The 16,362-nt window shown below is 41.8% G+C and overlaps 2 protein-coding genes across 21 annotated transcripts in view; both read right to left on the bottom strand.

The window, feature by feature from the left end:
- Nucleotides 1–347: 347 nt before the first annotated feature.
- Nucleotides 348–4,503, bottom strand: LOC149037234 (uncharacterized). The gene is made up of 4 exons (XM_089186862.1): nucleotides 4,346–4,503; nucleotides 3,871–3,951; nucleotides 2,964–3,204; nucleotides 348–2,248 (listed from the first exon to the last, which is right to left on the bottom strand). The coding sequence occupies exons 1-4, from the start codon at nucleotides 4,391–4,393 to the stop codon at nucleotides 2,016–2,018; spliced, it is 603 nt and encodes a 200-aa protein (XP_089042988.1). The 5' UTR covers nucleotides 4,394–4,503; the 3' UTR covers nucleotides 348–2,015.
- A 676-nt stretch (nucleotides 4,504–5,179) lies between these two features.
- LOC113670430 (3',5'-cyclic-AMP phosphodiesterase 4C) overlaps nucleotides 5,180–16,362 on the bottom strand; it is a 51,138-nt gene continuing 39,955 nt past the window's right edge. For all 20 annotated transcript variants that reach the window (XM_089186838.1, XM_089186842.1, XM_089186834.1 and 17 more), the window contains 11 exons: nucleotides 14,771–14,810; nucleotides 14,413–14,511; nucleotides 13,743–13,811; nucleotides 12,683–12,778; nucleotides 11,969–12,068; nucleotides 11,011–11,165; nucleotides 9,858–9,980; nucleotides 9,178–9,282; nucleotides 8,703–8,783; nucleotides 7,796–8,036; nucleotides 5,180–7,080 (listed from right to left, as the gene is read on the bottom strand). In XM_089186838.1, coding sequence (XP_089042964.1) covers nucleotides 6,848–7,080; nucleotides 7,796–8,036; nucleotides 8,703–8,783; nucleotides 9,178–9,282; nucleotides 9,858–9,980; nucleotides 11,011–11,165; nucleotides 11,969–12,068; nucleotides 12,683–12,778; nucleotides 13,743–13,811; nucleotides 14,413–14,511; nucleotides 14,771–14,810 — 1,342 coding nt within the window. In that variant the 3' untranslated portion in view covers nucleotides 5,180–6,847. The remainder of the gene's footprint in view (nucleotides 7,081–7,795; nucleotides 8,037–8,702; nucleotides 8,784–9,177; nucleotides 9,283–9,857; nucleotides 9,981–11,010; nucleotides 11,166–11,968; nucleotides 12,069–12,682; nucleotides 12,779–13,742; nucleotides 13,812–14,412; nucleotides 14,512–14,770; nucleotides 14,811–16,362) is intronic.

The raw sequence follows: 16,362 nt of genomic DNA on the forward strand, positions 1-16,362 counted from the left end.
TACTGTTCTCTATACATTTCCTAAGGGGCTGACAAGGAGAATTTGTTTATCAATCAAGAGAATATTTAGTTGATCCTTCCCTTTATTCTCATGACCTTACTGTGTGATGCAGGGGTGATACTGTTGGGAGAAATTATATGAGTCACTTTCAGGGGTTAAAGGGTCAAGATTCAAGCTTATCTCATAATGAACAAAAATGCTTCATGTTGTCTTGCGTCTGTCCGATAGTAAATCAAAAAAGATGTCAAAATATGGTAAGAACAACAGAGTGGCATATGAAGTTCAGCCACGCGTATCAATGATTTTTTAGGTGTTATATTTATAATATAAACATTATAAACGCAAGATGCGCTTAAATTTTCTTTTTATTACGAACTTGGCACTTGCATTTTAGGATCCTATTTAATTTCTCCGATAACTTTCCACCATTGTTGATGCAGTCGAAGTCCGCAACTCATCGTAATTTTAACCCTTTCACTACCACAAATGATCACAAAGAAAATCTTATTGCAATTATCATACATTATCAAGCAGAGGGGTAATGGAAATTAACAAAATTATCAACTGGACAAATACAGCCGCGATACCACACCAAATTCTCAGAAACGGTCGATGGAGAAATCTATGGCCATCAGTTAAGAGAATTCGTCTATAGATCTTTGATCTTGGAAGTGAAAGGGTTAAAGACGTTTTTCACTAATTATTAGCTATTTTGATCATTCGTTTTCCCTGCAGGTATAATCGGCGCGAAATAGCTATTTACAATTTTTACAGCACTATAATACAATTCACATCGGAATTCTTCCCGTTAAGATATTTCCGCCTCTTTGGATCTAATTACACTCCTCAGGTCCGTCCGCACAAGGGTTAAATACAAAGTCAATATTAACAATAATGTTCTCTTGCTATGTACAAATAAAATAAATACAATATATAAGTTAACATTTAAGCCGTGGGCTTTCAAGGCCTGCGCAACGAGCAAAACACAGGGGAATTATCAGTAAGCTTGTCAGCGTTTTCCTCCAAAACCTTTTCTTTTTAATTTTTTGCACGTACTCCTCGACCACATCTTTAAAATAGGCTTCTTCAACGAACTGGGGTAGATTGGAGACTGCCATATCACTGAGACAAACTTCTCGTCGATCTCTGAAGTTGTCAATTCCTTTGTGAGAAATTATTTCTTAGATGAGCAGTGTAATATTATAACATAAGTACTTGAAAGTTCAAAAGAACAGAAGTATTTGGCAGTCAACCATAAACAGCGATCAAACCATTAGTCACGCTTATCAAAGCCTGTTACAAGCCCTCCTTCTGGATTGAGGTTTGACGCCCAAGAAAGTTGTAGTTTATGCTAAGTATTCCATAATTTGACAATCGAACTCTTGTCAATAGACTTAGTACTCTTGCAATTGTGTTTCAACAAAGTTGTACAAAAAGTACGATTCTTATGCTTCTTGGATCTGAAGTTCGATTCTGGCTTGGTACAGGTACTTTGGAAATATCGTCAACTTCACACTCTCCTATCGATTACACACCACACGAAGCAGTCCAAAACCGTCCACAGAGATAAATTTTCCTTCGATGATTGCAGTCTTGTATCGCAGTTCAGATTCATTACATTGCGTTGCCAAAGACACTGGATAAGGGTCAGAAAAATTCAAGTCGACGTGAAAATGAAATATTATTCAATTAGTGCTTGCAGGCGTACCACAGCGAGGATTCTACTTATCGGCCGCTATTCATGCGTTTACGTAAAAGTTTTACACGGCGGGTAAAACAGAACATCATCCAACCATTTCTCGGGACAAATAAAGGACACTTCTAAAAGTCTGGTGTGAGCACCTTGGAATCTCGCGACACAAAATCAATAAGTCTTCAATAACCCTTAGTTTACCGATTAATAGCTTTCTTCCTTCCAAACTTCCTGGGACAAAATCCACACCTCAAATTCGAAAGAAACCATCGTCCGCTTCTTCCAAATGGAAAATTTCCTTGTAATTCCTTTGCTCCTAGTTCTAATCTCCTTCTTTTTGGCTATCTTGTTCTTCGTGTTCTTCGTGTTCCTCGTCTTCGTCTTCTCTCTCTTCATCCACCTGGTCTGTATCTTTTCCTACGCCTTTCTCTTCGTCATCGTCAAATTCATCATCCGCTTCACAACTACGGCTGCTACTCACATATTTAGTCAGGTCAGGAGTTTTTCCAGCTACCACTTCTCTTAGCCTCTGCAATCTTTTCTCGCAGTCATCATCTGTATCAATAAAAACAAACATTCAACGTTAGTCGAAACGTTATTTCACTCTCAAAGCACAAATGTTAAAGCTGTTGACCTTGACATTGACTGCAAAGTGCCCCGCGCTATATTCTGGCAGCAGAATTTCCCGCATTTGACAAGAATTTCTTGTTTCCCGTGCAAGTCACCGACACAATGCAGTCCCTCTCGCTGTTGACACTGGACAAATTTTTCCGCGCTTAGGAATGACTGCCAAATTTCCTGTGTTTGACACAGGCTACCAATCTTTCCCGCGCTCGACCCTGGTTGCCTCCTTTCGCACTTGTCACTGGCTCCATTCCCTATCGCGCTCGGTACTGGTCGCGTCATTTCCCGCGCTTGACACAAGCTACGTATTTTCCCGCGCTTGACATTAGTTGCCTTCTTTCGCGCTTGTCACTGGCTCCATTTCCTATCGCGCTCGGTACTGTTCGCATCATTTCCCGCGCTTGACACAGCCTGCATATTTTCCCACGCTCGACAATGTTTGCCTACTTTGGCGCTTGTCACTAACTACATCTCTCATCGTGCTTCGCACTGATTGCATAATTTCCCGAGTTGGAAAGTCGTTGCATATATTCTCGGCTTGACAATTAAGGCGTATTCTCCCACGCTTGATATAGAACGCTAATTTTCTGACGATAAACACAAGTCAAGCCTTTTCTCCTGCGCTGCGTACCAATCATCGACTCACCGGACGTTTCAGGTTCTGATTGGTCAATAGCTTCTTTCCTTGTGCCCTGCCAACTGACTCGCTTCTCTCTACCAGATGAACTATGCTCTCCGGGCTTCCTCTCCTGTTCGTGCTTGGGGACCTGGGCGTTGTACCAGTATCTATTGTCCTCAATGCGCTCTAAGATCTCAATGGCGTCAGGATGTACCAAGTCGCCCCAGGTCTCCCATAGCGGTTGGATGACAAAGTCGATAAACACCACCTATTGCAAGAGGATATAAAACAAATACCTTTATCAAAGTAACGAATCGAAGTAGAGATCATGATTATTTGCCGTTCACAAACTTACTTAAGAAACAACGCCAAATTTCACCCAAGAGTTAATTGTAATAAAACTATTCCAGACCTGCGACTAGCATTAATCATTCAGTGCTGTTTGCTGCAGTGGTTTCCTTCTCGACTGTTCTTCGGTCATGTCACGCAAAGGTAAAAGAGTCAATTGCGTGACAAGAAATAACTACAGCTGAGGAGGTGATATAGTATTATCAGCTGAGTTGATAACGTAGACTGGCAGCCGGAGGGATGTATGCCTTAGTTATTATCACTGTGTCGGGAATGGTGGCGCATTTTGCGGGCTAAAACGCAGATTTTGGTGGGATAAAATGTATTTTAGCCCGCTTGCACGCTCGCGTGATTTTTCAGACTGCTTTGTTGTCATTTTCCACAGCTTTTACTATCTCAATTCACTCCAAAGTAATAATAATTGTAATATAGTTTATATTCTTTGGCACAAATATGTTTGGGCCCTCTTTAAGGCTCATTTTAACCCTCGCCTGGCGGCTCGGGCTAAAACTACTATGTGTCGAACCCAAAACATTTTTACGCCCGCAAACGTAAACTCTATTGTTCTCGTTCATTATAATCCTACCTGCGATTTCTCTATAGAAGCATTATGTCTGTCCATCATTGGACTGATTTCCATTCCCTCGATGTCTCGCTCCCTGTCACCCTGAGAAAAATTAAGCAGCAGTTCGTGAGCTGAACTACAAAGTACAATCTAACAGGTGCACTACGTGAGCTAAATGTGACAGCTTCAGCTCTTATAATGAACCCAGAGGTAGAAGACGAAGAATAAAAGAGTGGATGGAAAGTTGGAAGAGTAGAAGATCAATAGGCAAGCATAAATGCAAACAATGAGAGAGAAAATAAACATGAACAGACGGAGTTAGGGCTGAAGAGGGACCGAATGAATAAACAAGTCGACGATTAAAACGCTTTCAACAGATGGTTTCCTGTTGATTAGCGAGAGTGAGCCATGTCAGCCGCCTCCTAGTGAAGGGAGGCACACCGCCCCCCGCCTCCTCCCCTGCCATCCCTAGCTTTACAGAGTAATCAGCACAAACCTGTCTGAAGAATTCTTCCATTACTCTGTCGACCCACTTTCTGTACATTGGAAGAGGCTTTGCGGGATTGCTAAGATCGGCACAATGCACCAAGCACTTGAGAACCTACATGAACAAATATCCACAAATAATAGTTGGCGTTCACTTCAGATGGGGAAAAATTCTTAAGTGTATTCTCCTACTTAGATCACATCCCAGGTGAGAAGCTGAGTCACTATCACTGTTAATTTACCCCTGGGATATCTCCAAACCGCCGTCCCTAGTTTCCTAATGAGTCTTTTCTTCAGGATGTCACGCTAAGATGTTCCCCGTGAAATTTCAAGAGACCGGAGGCCTCAACCCAATAGGGTTAGCTATTTCAAGCTGTTTGTTACCTGATCGTTCTTGCTACCGGGGGAAATCACCACAAAAGAGGTTCCGTATCCCGAGGTCCTTATCTGTACATTAACCCTTTACACCCTAACATCAGTATGCATATTCTCCATACTGTTCTCTATACATTTCCTAAGGGGCTGACAAGGAGAATTTGTTTATCAATCAAGAGAATATTTACTTCGTGATCATTTGCTTTATTCTCATGACTTTACTGTGTGATGCAGGGGTCATACTGTTGGGAGAAATTATATGAGTCACTTTCAGGGGTTAAAGGGTCAAGATTCAAGCTTATCTCATAATGAAGAAAAAGGCTTCATGTTGTCTTGCGTCTGTCCGATAGTAAATAAAAAAAAATGTCAAAATATGGTCAGAACAACAGAGTGGCATATGAAGTTCAGCCACGCGTATCAATGATTTTTTAGGTGTTATATTTATAATATAAACATTATAAACGCAAGATGCGCTTAAATTTTCTTTTTATTACGAACTGGGCACTTGCATTTTAGGATCCTATTTAATTTCTCCGATAACTTTCCACCATTGTTGATGCAGTCGAAGTCCGCAACTCATCGTAATTTTAACCCTTTCACTACCACAAATGATCACAAAGAAAATCTTATTGCAATTATCATACATTATCAAGCAGAGGGGTAATAGAAATTAACAAAATTATCAACTGGACAAATACAGCCGCGATACCACACCAAATTCTCAGAAACGGTCGATGGAGAAATCTATGGCCATCAGTTAAGAGAATTCGTCTATAGATCTTTGATCTTGGAAGTGAAAGGGTTAAAGACGTTTTTCACTAATTATTAGCTATTTTGATCATTCGTTTTCCCTGCAGGTATAATCGGCGCGAAATAGCTATTTACAATTTTTACAGCACTATAATACAATTCACATCGGAATTCTTCCCGTTAAGATATTTCCGCCTCTTTGGATCTAATTACACTCCTCAGGTCCGTCCGCACAAGGGTTAAATACAAAGTCAATATTAACAATAATGTTCTCTTGCTATGTACAAATAAAATAAATACAATATATAAGTTAACATTTAAGCCGTGGGCTTTCAAGGCCTGCGCAACGAGCAAAACACAGGGGAATTATCAGTAAGCTTGTCAGCGTTTTCCTCCAAAACCTTTTCTTTTTAATTTTTTGCACGTACTCCTCGACCACATCTTTAAAATAGGCTTCTTCAACGAACTGGGGTAGATTGGAGACTGCCGTATCACTGAGACAAACTTCTCGTCGATCTCTGAAGTTGTCAATTCCTTTGTGAGAAATTATTTCTTAGATGAGCAGTGTAATATTATAACATAAGTACTTGAAAGTTCAAAAGAACAGAAGTATTTGGCAGTCAACCATAAACAGCGATCAAACCATTAGTCACGCTTATCAAAGCCTGTTACAAGCCCTCCTTCTGGATTGAGGTTTGACGCCCAAGAAAGTTGTAGTTTATGCTAAGTATTCCATAATTTGACAATCGAACTCTTGTCAATAGACTTAGTACTCTTGCAATTGTGTTTCAACAAAGTTGTACAAAAAGTACGATTCTTATGCTTCTTGGATCTGAAGTTCGATTCTGGCTTGGTACAGGTACTTTGGAAATATCGTCAACTTCACACTCTCCTATCGATTACACACCACACGAAGCAGTCCAAAACCGTCCACAGAGATAAATTTTCCTTCGATGATTGCAGTCTTGTATCGCAGTTCAGATTCATTACATTGCGTTGCCAAAGACACTGGATAAGGGTCAGAAAAATTCAAGTCGACGTGAAAATGAAATATTATTCAATTAGTGCTTGCAGGCGTACCACAGCGAGGATTCTACTTATCGGCCGCTATTCATGCGTTTACGTAAAAGTTTTACACGGCGGGTAAAACAGAACATCATCCAACCATTTCTCGGGACAAATAAAGGACACTTCTAAAAGTCTGGTGTGAGCACCTTGGAATCTCGCGACACAAAATCAATAAGTCTTCAATAACCCTTAGTTTACCGATTAATAGCTTTCTTCCTTCCAAACTTCCTGGGACAAAATCCACACCTCAAATTCGAAAGAAACCATCGTCCGCTTCTTCCAAATGGAAAATTTCCTTGTAATTCTTTTGCTCCTAGTTCTAATCTCCTTCTTTTTGGCTATCTTGTTCTTCGTGTTCTTCGTGTTCCTCGTCTTCGTCTTCTCTCTCTTCATCCACCTGGTCTGTATCTTTTCCTTCGCCTTTCTCTTCGTCATCGTCAAATTCATCATCCGCTTCACAACTACGGCTGCTACTCACATATTTAGTCAGGTCAGGAGTTTTTCCAGCTACCACTTCTCTTAGCCTCTGCAATCTTTTCTCGCAGTCATCATCTGTATCAATAAAAACAAACATTCAACGTTAGTCGAAACGTTATTTCACTCTCAAAGCACAAATGTTAAAGCTATTGACCTTGACATTGACTGCAAAGTGCCCCGCGCTATATTCTGGCAGCAGAATTTCCCGCATTTGACAAGAATTTCTTGTTTCCCGTGCAAGTCACCGACACAATGCAGTCCCTCTCGCTGTTGACACTGGACAAATTTTTCCGCGCTTAGGAATGACTGCCAAATTTCCTGTGTTTGACACAGGCTACCAATCTTTCCCGCGCTCGACACTGGTTGCCTCCTTTCGCACTTGTCACTGGCTCCATTCCCTATCGCGCTCGGTACTGGTCGCGTCATTTCCCGCGCTTGACACAAGCTACGTATTTTCCCGCGCTTGACATTAGTTGCCTACTTTCGCGCTTGTCACTGGCTCCATTTCCTATCGCGCTCGGTACTGTTCGCATCATTTCCCGCGCTTGACACAGCCTGCATATTTTCCCACGCTCGACAATGTTTGCCTACTTTGGCGCTTGTCACTAACTACATCTCTCATCGTGCTTCGCACTGATTGCATAATTTCCCGAGTTGGAAAGTCGTTGCATATATTCTCGGCTTGACAATTAAGGCGTATTCTCCCACGCTTGATATAGAACGCTAATTTTCTGACGATAAACACAAGTCAAGCCTTTTCTCCTGCGCTGCGTACCAATCATCGACTCACCGGACGTTTCAGGTTCTGATTGGTCAATAGCTTCTTTCCTTGTGCCCTGCCAACTGACTCGCTTCTCTCTACCAGATGAACTATGCTCTCCGGGCTTCCTCTCCTGTTCGTGCTTGGGGACCTGGGCGTTGTACCAGTATCTATTGTCCTCAATGCGCTCTAAGATCTCAATGGCGTCAGGATGTACCAAGTCGCCCCAGGTCTCCCATAGCGGTTGGATGACAAAGTCGATAAACACCACCTATTGCAAGAGGATATAAAACAAATACCTTTATCAAAGTAACGAATCGAAGTAGAGATCATGATTATTTGCCGTTCACAAACTTACTTAAGAAACAACGCCAAATTTCACCCAAGAGTTAATTGTAATAAAACTATTCCAGACCTGCGACTAGCATTAATCATTCAGTGCTGTTTGCTGCAGTGGTTTCCTTCTCGACTGTTCTTCGGTCATGTCACGCAAAGGTAAAAGAGTCAATTGCGTGACAAGAAATAACTACAGCTGAGGAGGTGATATAGTATTATCAGCTGAGTTGATAACGTAGACTGGCAGCCGGAGGGATGTATGCCTTAGTTATTATCACTGTGTCGGGAATGGTGGCGCATTTTGCGGGCTAAAACGCAGATTTTGGTGGGATAAAATGTATTTTAGCCCGCTTGCACGCTCGCGTGATTTTTCAGACTGCTTTGTTGTCATTTTCCACAGCTTTTACTATCTCAATTCACTCCAAAGTAATAATAATTGTAATATAGTTTATATTCTTTGGCACAAATATGTTTGGGCCCTCTTTAAGGCTCATTTTAACCCTCGCCTGGCGGCTCGGGCTAAAACTACTATGTGTCGAACCCAAAACATTTTTACGCCCGCAAACGTAAACTCTATTGTTCTCGTTCATTATAATCCTACCTGCGATTTCTCTATAGAAGCATTATGTCTGTCCATCATTGGACTGATTTCCATTCCCTCGATGTCTCGCTCCCTGTCACCCTGAGAAAAATTAAGCAGCAGTTCGTGAGCTGAACTACAAAGTACAATCTAACAGGTGCACTACGTGAGCTAAATGTGACAGCTTCAGCTCTTATAATGAACCCAGAGGTAGAAGACGAAGAATAAAAGAGTGGATGGAAAGTTGGAAGAGTAGAAGATCAATAGGCAAGCATTAATGTAAACAATGAGAGAGAAAATAAACATGAACAGACGGAGTTAGGGCTGAAGAGGGACCGAATGAATAAACAAGTCGACGATTAAAACGCTTTCAACAGATGGTTTCCTGTTGATTAGCGAGAGTGAGCCATGTCAGCCACCTCCTAGTGAAGGGAGGCACACCGCCCCCCGCCTCCTCCCCTGCCATTCCTAGCTTTACAGAGTAACCAGCACAAACCTGTCTGAAGAATTCTTCCATTACTCTGTCGACCCACTTTCTGTACATTGGAAGAGGCTTTGCGGGATTGCTAAGATCGGCACAATGCACCAAGCACTTGAGAACCTACATGAACAAATATCCACAAATAATAGTTGGCGTTCACTTCAGATGGGGAAAAATTCTTAAGTGTATTCTCCTACTTAGATCACATCCCAGGTGAGAAGCTGAGTCACTATCACTGTTAATTTACCCCTGGGATATCTCCAAACCGCCGTCCCTAGTTTCCTAATGAGTCTTTTCTTCAGGATGTCACGCTAAGATGTTCCCCGTGAAATTTCAAGAGACCGGAGGCCTCAACCCAATAGGGTTAGCTATTTCAAGCTGTTTGTTACCTGATCGTTCTTGCTACCGGGGGAAGTCACCACAAAAGAGGTTCCGTATCCCGAGGTCCTTATCTGTACATTAACCCTTTACACCCTAACATCAGTATGCATATTCTCAATACTGTCCTCTAAACATTCCCTCAGTTGCTGACAAGGAGAGTTTGTCTAACAATTAAGAACTTCTTTAGTTGGTGATCAGTTCCTTTATTCTCCTGACCTTAATGTTTGATTCAGTGGTGATATGGAAAGGAGAAATTAGATGCTAGTCACTCTTAGGAGTTAAAGCGTTATGAAGAGGTCTGCTGTAAGGCTCACCTGCATTCTGTCAGTGGCGTTGTCTAAACACAGTACTCCGCTGCCAGCCACCTTCTTGCTTTCGACCATGGTCTTTAGAGAGGCTAGTAGACTCATGTGCTTCGCGTTATCAGTCGCGAGTACCTAACAGAATCAGACCAACATGACACATTCACATCCAATACATCTGTGAAATATTTAACGATAACTTGCCGACACTTCATTCACATTCAGTGGTTTTACATATAATACGCGTGAATATTTTGCGCATATTTTGCGAGTTGAATAGCGCCGTAAGGTCGAGGAAATATATGAGTAATGAGCAAAATGTCAATTTGTTTATCATATTTTAAACCATCGAATTAGGATTTCTTATTCCACTACTATATATTTCATTTTCCAGTCTTTTGGCTTCTAATTTTCGAGACACATCGTTCGGCCTTATCTGAGCATCGTATCGATCACATAAGGCGTGTGCGAAAGACAAAAACAACGCAAACGAAACTATTAGAGAGTTATTTGTTTTATGACAAACAAAAACCCTGATGCACTCAAACGTTCGTTGCTTTCAAAGCCAAGCTTAAAAAAAAATAAAGCCAAAGTTTGGATCGTTAAGTGTGACGTTTTCATTACGCCGCTTTCCGTTCGTATTTTTGCCCTCTTCTACAGAGTACTATCTTGGCATATTTTGCGCATGCTTTTTGCGATGCACTATAATGTCGAAATAGGGTAATAATGGAATTACTATATCAAATAATCCTCGAGACAAAGCCGAAAGGATACTAAATTTAACAATACTCGCTAAGCCTGAAGAGAGTGATTACAAATATCAAAATTCAGATGATGTTTTGGGCAACTGCTTCTCGGTCTTGGTAACGACAAAAATGGACCGCGTTGGAAAAAAACATCATAGTAGCGGGGTGTTCTACAAATCTTTAAGAGGGATGTAGTCTCGTGGAGGTACTTTACTCGGATCAATGTCAGTATCTGAACAACTACGCACCTACCCCTCCCCTAACCCAACATTAACCCTAACTTGTTAACTCGTTATTGGGGAGGGGTAGGGGTAGGGGTAGGGGTAGGGACAGGGGTAGGAGCAAGCAGGAAGTTTCTCAGATACCGACATTGATCTCCTTACTCACTAAAAATTCATGGTGAAAATTTTTCCTCTTACCATTTCGATAATTGTTCTCCGAACTGTTTGTCTTTCTTTTTTCGTAAGATTTTCAAAGATATCACAGTCTTCGTGTTGTAAAAGTTGAAATGCCACGGCCAAGTGGTGATTTTCAAGAACAGATTCGTCATTATACATCAGTGCCATTTCAGAATCTGTTCACATACAAAAAGAAAAAACAAACACAAAAAAACAACTTGACGTTAACGGGATGCGCAATGACAGAGGGTAAACATATTCTCCATACTGTTCTCTGTGCATCTACCAAGGTGCTGACAAGAAGTGTTAAACAATCGAGAGCTTCTTAAATTGGTGATCATTTCCTTTATTCTCGTGACCTCTATGTGTGATTCAGGGGTGTCAATGTAAGGAGAAATTAGATGCCGGTCACTCTTAGATTCAAAGCGTTTAAGCTAGGTTTTCCCGACAGCTGTCTGACCCAGCTATACTTCCTGGTGAAGAGAGCCAGTAGAAAGTCTTGCCCAATAGGACAACACGCTGATCTCCACCAAGATCCTGGGGTCCCACACGGACCTGTCTATATATAGCTTAACCCTGTAACCCGTAACAGTGATAGGCGTCTAATATCTCCCAACAGCATCACCCCTGAATCAAACATTTAGGTCATGAGAATGAACGAAACGGTCGCAAACTCGAGAAACTTTTGATTGTTAGACAAAATCTCCTTGTAATTACCATGGGAAATGCATAGAGGTCAGTGTGAAGAACATAGGGAGTTAAAGAAAAAAAAAAACCACGAAAACAAAACTGAGGCTGTTTTTGTTTTTGTCTGAAAGTGAATCCTAAGAAACCCTGAGGGTAAAAAATTAAGGGCACGTGGAGAGAGAAGGAAGCAAAGGAATAGTTCGCTCTGCTCACCCTCATTCCGTTTGGAAGTAAAAGGAAAACGAAAAGACCGCTAGGCTGGATAAAAGAAAACAATTGCAAATATATTTACTTGTTGCCACTAAGAAATGATTATTGACTCCTGGGTGGTCGACATCATGGACAGCACTGGCTAAGATGGCAGCGAGGACTTCAAGATCGGTAAAGACGGACTGAATAGAGCGGAGAACAAAAGAGATATGCGTCAATAGCCTGTTACAGGCGTTCATTTAGTAAAACGGAGCGAACCAGTTAGCAGCAAAGCGAAACGAGGGGGATTTAGGTCGAGTCGCGTCGCGTCGCGTCGCGTCGCGTCGCGTCGCGTCACGTCCAAACCTAAGCCTCTCTCAGTTTTTAACTCCTCCGCTACTATCGCGCTTTATCTTACTAACTTAACGCCTGGAAGAGGATGATGCGTTAGCTGCCCACAGCATGAAAAATCCTGTACAAATTTGTTATCAAACGTCGCTTGTGGCTGCGGCCGACGGCTCGTTTTGTAAGCTGTTTTGCAAGCTGAATAAAGGGGGTAAGTTTCTAAAGACACTGTGGTGCTGCGTCGGAGGGAGAGTATAACAGGTAATTAGGTGTTAACAACTGAGTTGAAAAGGCTGACGTTTTGAGCGTCGCTCTTCGCTCGAAACGTCAGCCTTTAAACTCTTTACGGTGGTAAACTTACGTTTTCAACTCAGTTGTTAACACTAAATTACCTGTTTTGCAAGCTGTTTTGCAATGCGTCCTTTATATCCTGGCTATAAATTGATTTATTTATGAAAACATGTTCCCTTACTTCGAATGCTTGAGCTGATAGGAGAGTGTGTGACGTTTGTGTGACATCCGCTGCATGAGTGCAGTTATGGAAGGGGACATCTTTTAAATAATGATTCTACAAAGAAAAATAGAATTGTTAAACACAATCACAATGCTATACAAAATTTAAAAATGTCAAATTGCTCCTAGCAAACTCCATCTACAACCATCTTTGTAACTTTTCGATTTGCTTTACATCCCCTAAAGCCCACCAAACTACACTCCTTTTTAGTATATTTCAACTGGCGTTCTGTCATAAATACTGCCATCTGATTGGCTACGCTACTCACTACGTGACAGATAGTGGGCGATGTTAGTCGTCTAACAATGTGTGGTTGTTGACAAAATGAAAAAAAAAAATCAGCCTAAATTGTTGTTAAGTTTTGAACGACTCAAAGACTCACACTGAAACTATTAGATCAATCGAAACTTCGTGTTCAGAATCTAATTAACAATTGGTTTATACGCGCTTCATACGTGCTTCATATCTCGATGAACGCACAGCTGACGCATGAACCAGTTGTTATATAACATTTTCAACCCGATGGAAATTTTTTTTCTCGAGGGATTTGTTTGCTGAGTCATGAGCGTGCACAATAGGAATATGAAGCAGGCTCGCGCAATTGAATTTGATTACACAAATTTACTACCTATGTTATAATTAACAATGATGTCAATCCAATTAAAATAATTTTTTTCCGATTTCAAACTATGTACGTGACGCAGTGGCTAGTGCGGTAACCGCGGGAGCGAGCGGTCTGGGTTCAAGCCTTGACTAGGTCAGAGAGCTGTGTTCTTGCGCAGAACACTGTGCTCCTGCAGTCCCTCTCTTTTTAGGGGTACACCTCTTACAGTGCCTCTGTCCACTTTAGTGTATACACGGGGACACAAAATTGCCAGGGGAATTTTACGAATTGCTACTGTTGTCTAGAATTTCGTTAATGAGGGGTAGCTCTGTTTCTAGTTTTGTAACCAAAGTAAGCATCAGTAGTAATGACTTATAGGCTTGCAAAACTATGCTATCTTCACGCTTGTCTTACCTCGACTGACGACATATAGTTAATAAACGTAGTGGGTTTTATCTTGAATATTTTTAATAAATCTCTGGCCTGCAAAGAATCAAAGTTTAAAGTCAGCAAGTGTTTTAAGATATTTAGACTTTGACGACAACACAATTGCAAAATACTTCCCAGGTCAGGGCCCGGCCCATTTGAAAGTTATCAGTGGACAAACCGATTTTTTTCTGACGCCAGTTAGAAATCAGTTTTTCAACACTCAAAGCCGCGCGTTTCGAGCCAGCGAGAGGTCTGTGTGGGTTTCGAACCCTTGCGGACCTCTCGCGCGTTCCTCACGCACACTCACATTGTTCGCAGGCTCAAAACGCGAAAGCTTCGCCGCTCGTGTCACAGAGTCACTGTGAGCCTGCAGTGCCTGCAGACTGGATTTGCGATTGGTTTTACTTCAGCATCTGGCTCAGAGAGGATGACACGAGATTTCGAGACAAATCACGAAGTGCAGTAGAGGAAAAACAATACAACCCTGGATTACTTTCGACATTCAATTAAAGAATACTCACACAAAACAATAACAACTACAACAACAGCAACAACAGCAACAACAGCAACAACAGCGACAACAACTACAACAACAACAGCAACAACAACAACAACAACAACAACAGCTACCGCAACAACATCAACAAACACCAACCTGCAGGATTGTGTACGTAACAGCAAGCAAAGGATGCCCCTGTGTTAGGTCATGTAATTTGAACACATCAAATGTCCATTTGTTGATTTCCTCTAAGACCTTATGAAAAAAAACATTACACTGACTGTAAACTTTGCATCTCACACTTTTTTTAAAGAGACCATAAGCCTTTAGTCACCTCTTTTTTCACGCCATCAGCACAAGATGGGTTAGAAATGAAAAACTATTCAACCATGAAAAATTAATTTCATTCACGGTTTAATCATCAGAACTACAGAATGAACGGAAACGAAACGAAATGCACCTCACAAAGTATCACCGATACAAATTAATTCAGCATTATTGTACAAAAGCTCACCTTCGCTAATTCGCCCTCATTGGCCACCTCCACTCCAAATCTACAAGACAAAGATTTAATGGGAAGCAATCAATTTGATCAACCAGTAATCAGCAGTCGGTCGGTCGGTAAGTCTATTAGCCGGTCGGGTGGTCACTTTGTAAGTTAAGTGACTCAACTGCCAGTTATTCAGCCACCAGTCAGTCAGTCAGACACTCCGTAAGTCAGCTAATCAATTAGTCAGTCATTCTCACAATCCATATGTCACTTAGTCAATCAGTCAGTCAGTCTGACAGTCCGTAAGTCACTTAGTCAATCAATCAGTCAGTCTGACAATCCATAAGTCCCTTAGTCAATCAGTCTGACAGTCCGTAAGTCCCTTAGTCAATCAGTCAGTCAGTCTGACAGTCCGTAAGTCACTTAGTCAATCAGTCAGTCAGTCTGACAGTCCGTAAGTCACTTAGTCAATCAGTCAGTCAGTCTGACAGTCCGTAAGTCACTTAGTCAATCAGTCAGTCAGTCTGACAGTCCGTAAGTCCCTTAGTCAATCAGTCAGTCAGTCTGACAGTCCGTAAGTCACTTAGTCAATCAGTCAGTCAGTCTGACAGTCCGTAAGTCCCTTAGTCAATCAGTCAGTCAGTCTGACAGTCCGTAAGTCACTTAGTCAATCAGTCAGTCAGTCTGACAGTCCGTAAGTCCCTTAGTCAATCAGTCAGTCAGTCTGACAGTCCGTAAGTCCCTTAGTCAATCAGTCAGTCAGTCTGACAGTCCGTAAGTCCCTTAGTCAATCAGTCAGTCAGTCTGACAGTCCGTAAGTCACTTAGTCAATCAATCAGTCAGTCTGACAATCCATAAGTCCCTTAGTCAATCAGTCTGACAGTCCGTAAGTCCCTTAGTCAATCAGTCAGTCAGTCTGACAGTCCGTAAGTCACTTAGTCAATCAGTCAGTCAGTCTGACAGTCCGTAAGTCCCTTAGTCAATTAGTCAGTCAGTCTGACAGTCCGTAAGTCACTTAGTCAATCAGTCAGTCAGTCTGACAGTCCGTAAGTCACTTAGTCAATCAGTCAGTCAGTCTGACAGTCCGTAAGTCACTTAGTCAATCAGTCAGTCAGTCTGACAGTCCGTAAGTCACTTAGTCAATCAGTCAGTCAGTCTGACAGTCCGTAAGTCCCTTAGTCAATCAGTCAGTCAGTCTAACAGTCCGTAAGTCCCTTAGTCAATTAGTCAGTCAGTCTGACAGTCCGTAAGTCACTTAGTCAATCAGTCAGTCAGTCTGACAGTCCGTAAGTCCCTTAGTCAATCAGTCAGTCAGTCTGACAGTCCGTAAGTCACTTAGTCAATCAATCAGTCAGTCTGACAGTCCGTAAGTCCCTTAGTCAATCAGTCAGTCAGTCTGACAGTCCGTAAGTCCCTTAGTCAATTAGTCAGTCAGTCTGACAGTCCGTAAGTCACTTAGTCAATCAGTCAGTCAGTCTGACAGTCCGTAAGTCACTTAGTCAATCAGTCAGTCAGTCTGACAGTCCGTAAGTCACTTAGTCAATCAGTCAGTCAGTCTGACAATCCATAAGTCACTTAGTCAATCAGTCAGTCAGTCTGACAGTCCGTAAGTCCCT

This window comes from Pocillopora damicornis, chromosome 11, assembly GCF_964200805.1.
Source record: "Pocillopora damicornis chromosome 11, jaPocDami1.2, whole genome shotgun sequence".
Classification (NCBI taxonomy): Eukaryota; Metazoa; Cnidaria; class Anthozoa; order Scleractinia; family Pocilloporidae; genus Pocillopora; species Pocillopora damicornis.

Coding starts and splice junctions, on each gene's coding strand:
- LOC149037234 (XM_089186862.1), bottom strand. CDS start 4,393: ATGTACAGAAAGTGGGTCGACAGAGTAATGGAAGAATTCTTCAGACAG. Junction 3,952..4,345: donor TGGAAGAATTCTTCAGACAG/GTTTGTGCTGAT, acceptor AATTTTTCTCAG/GGTGACAGGGAGCGAGACAT. Junction 3,205..3,870: donor CTTCTATAGAGAAATCGCAG/GTAGGATTATAA, acceptor CTCTTGCAATAG/GTGGTGTTTATCGACTTTGT.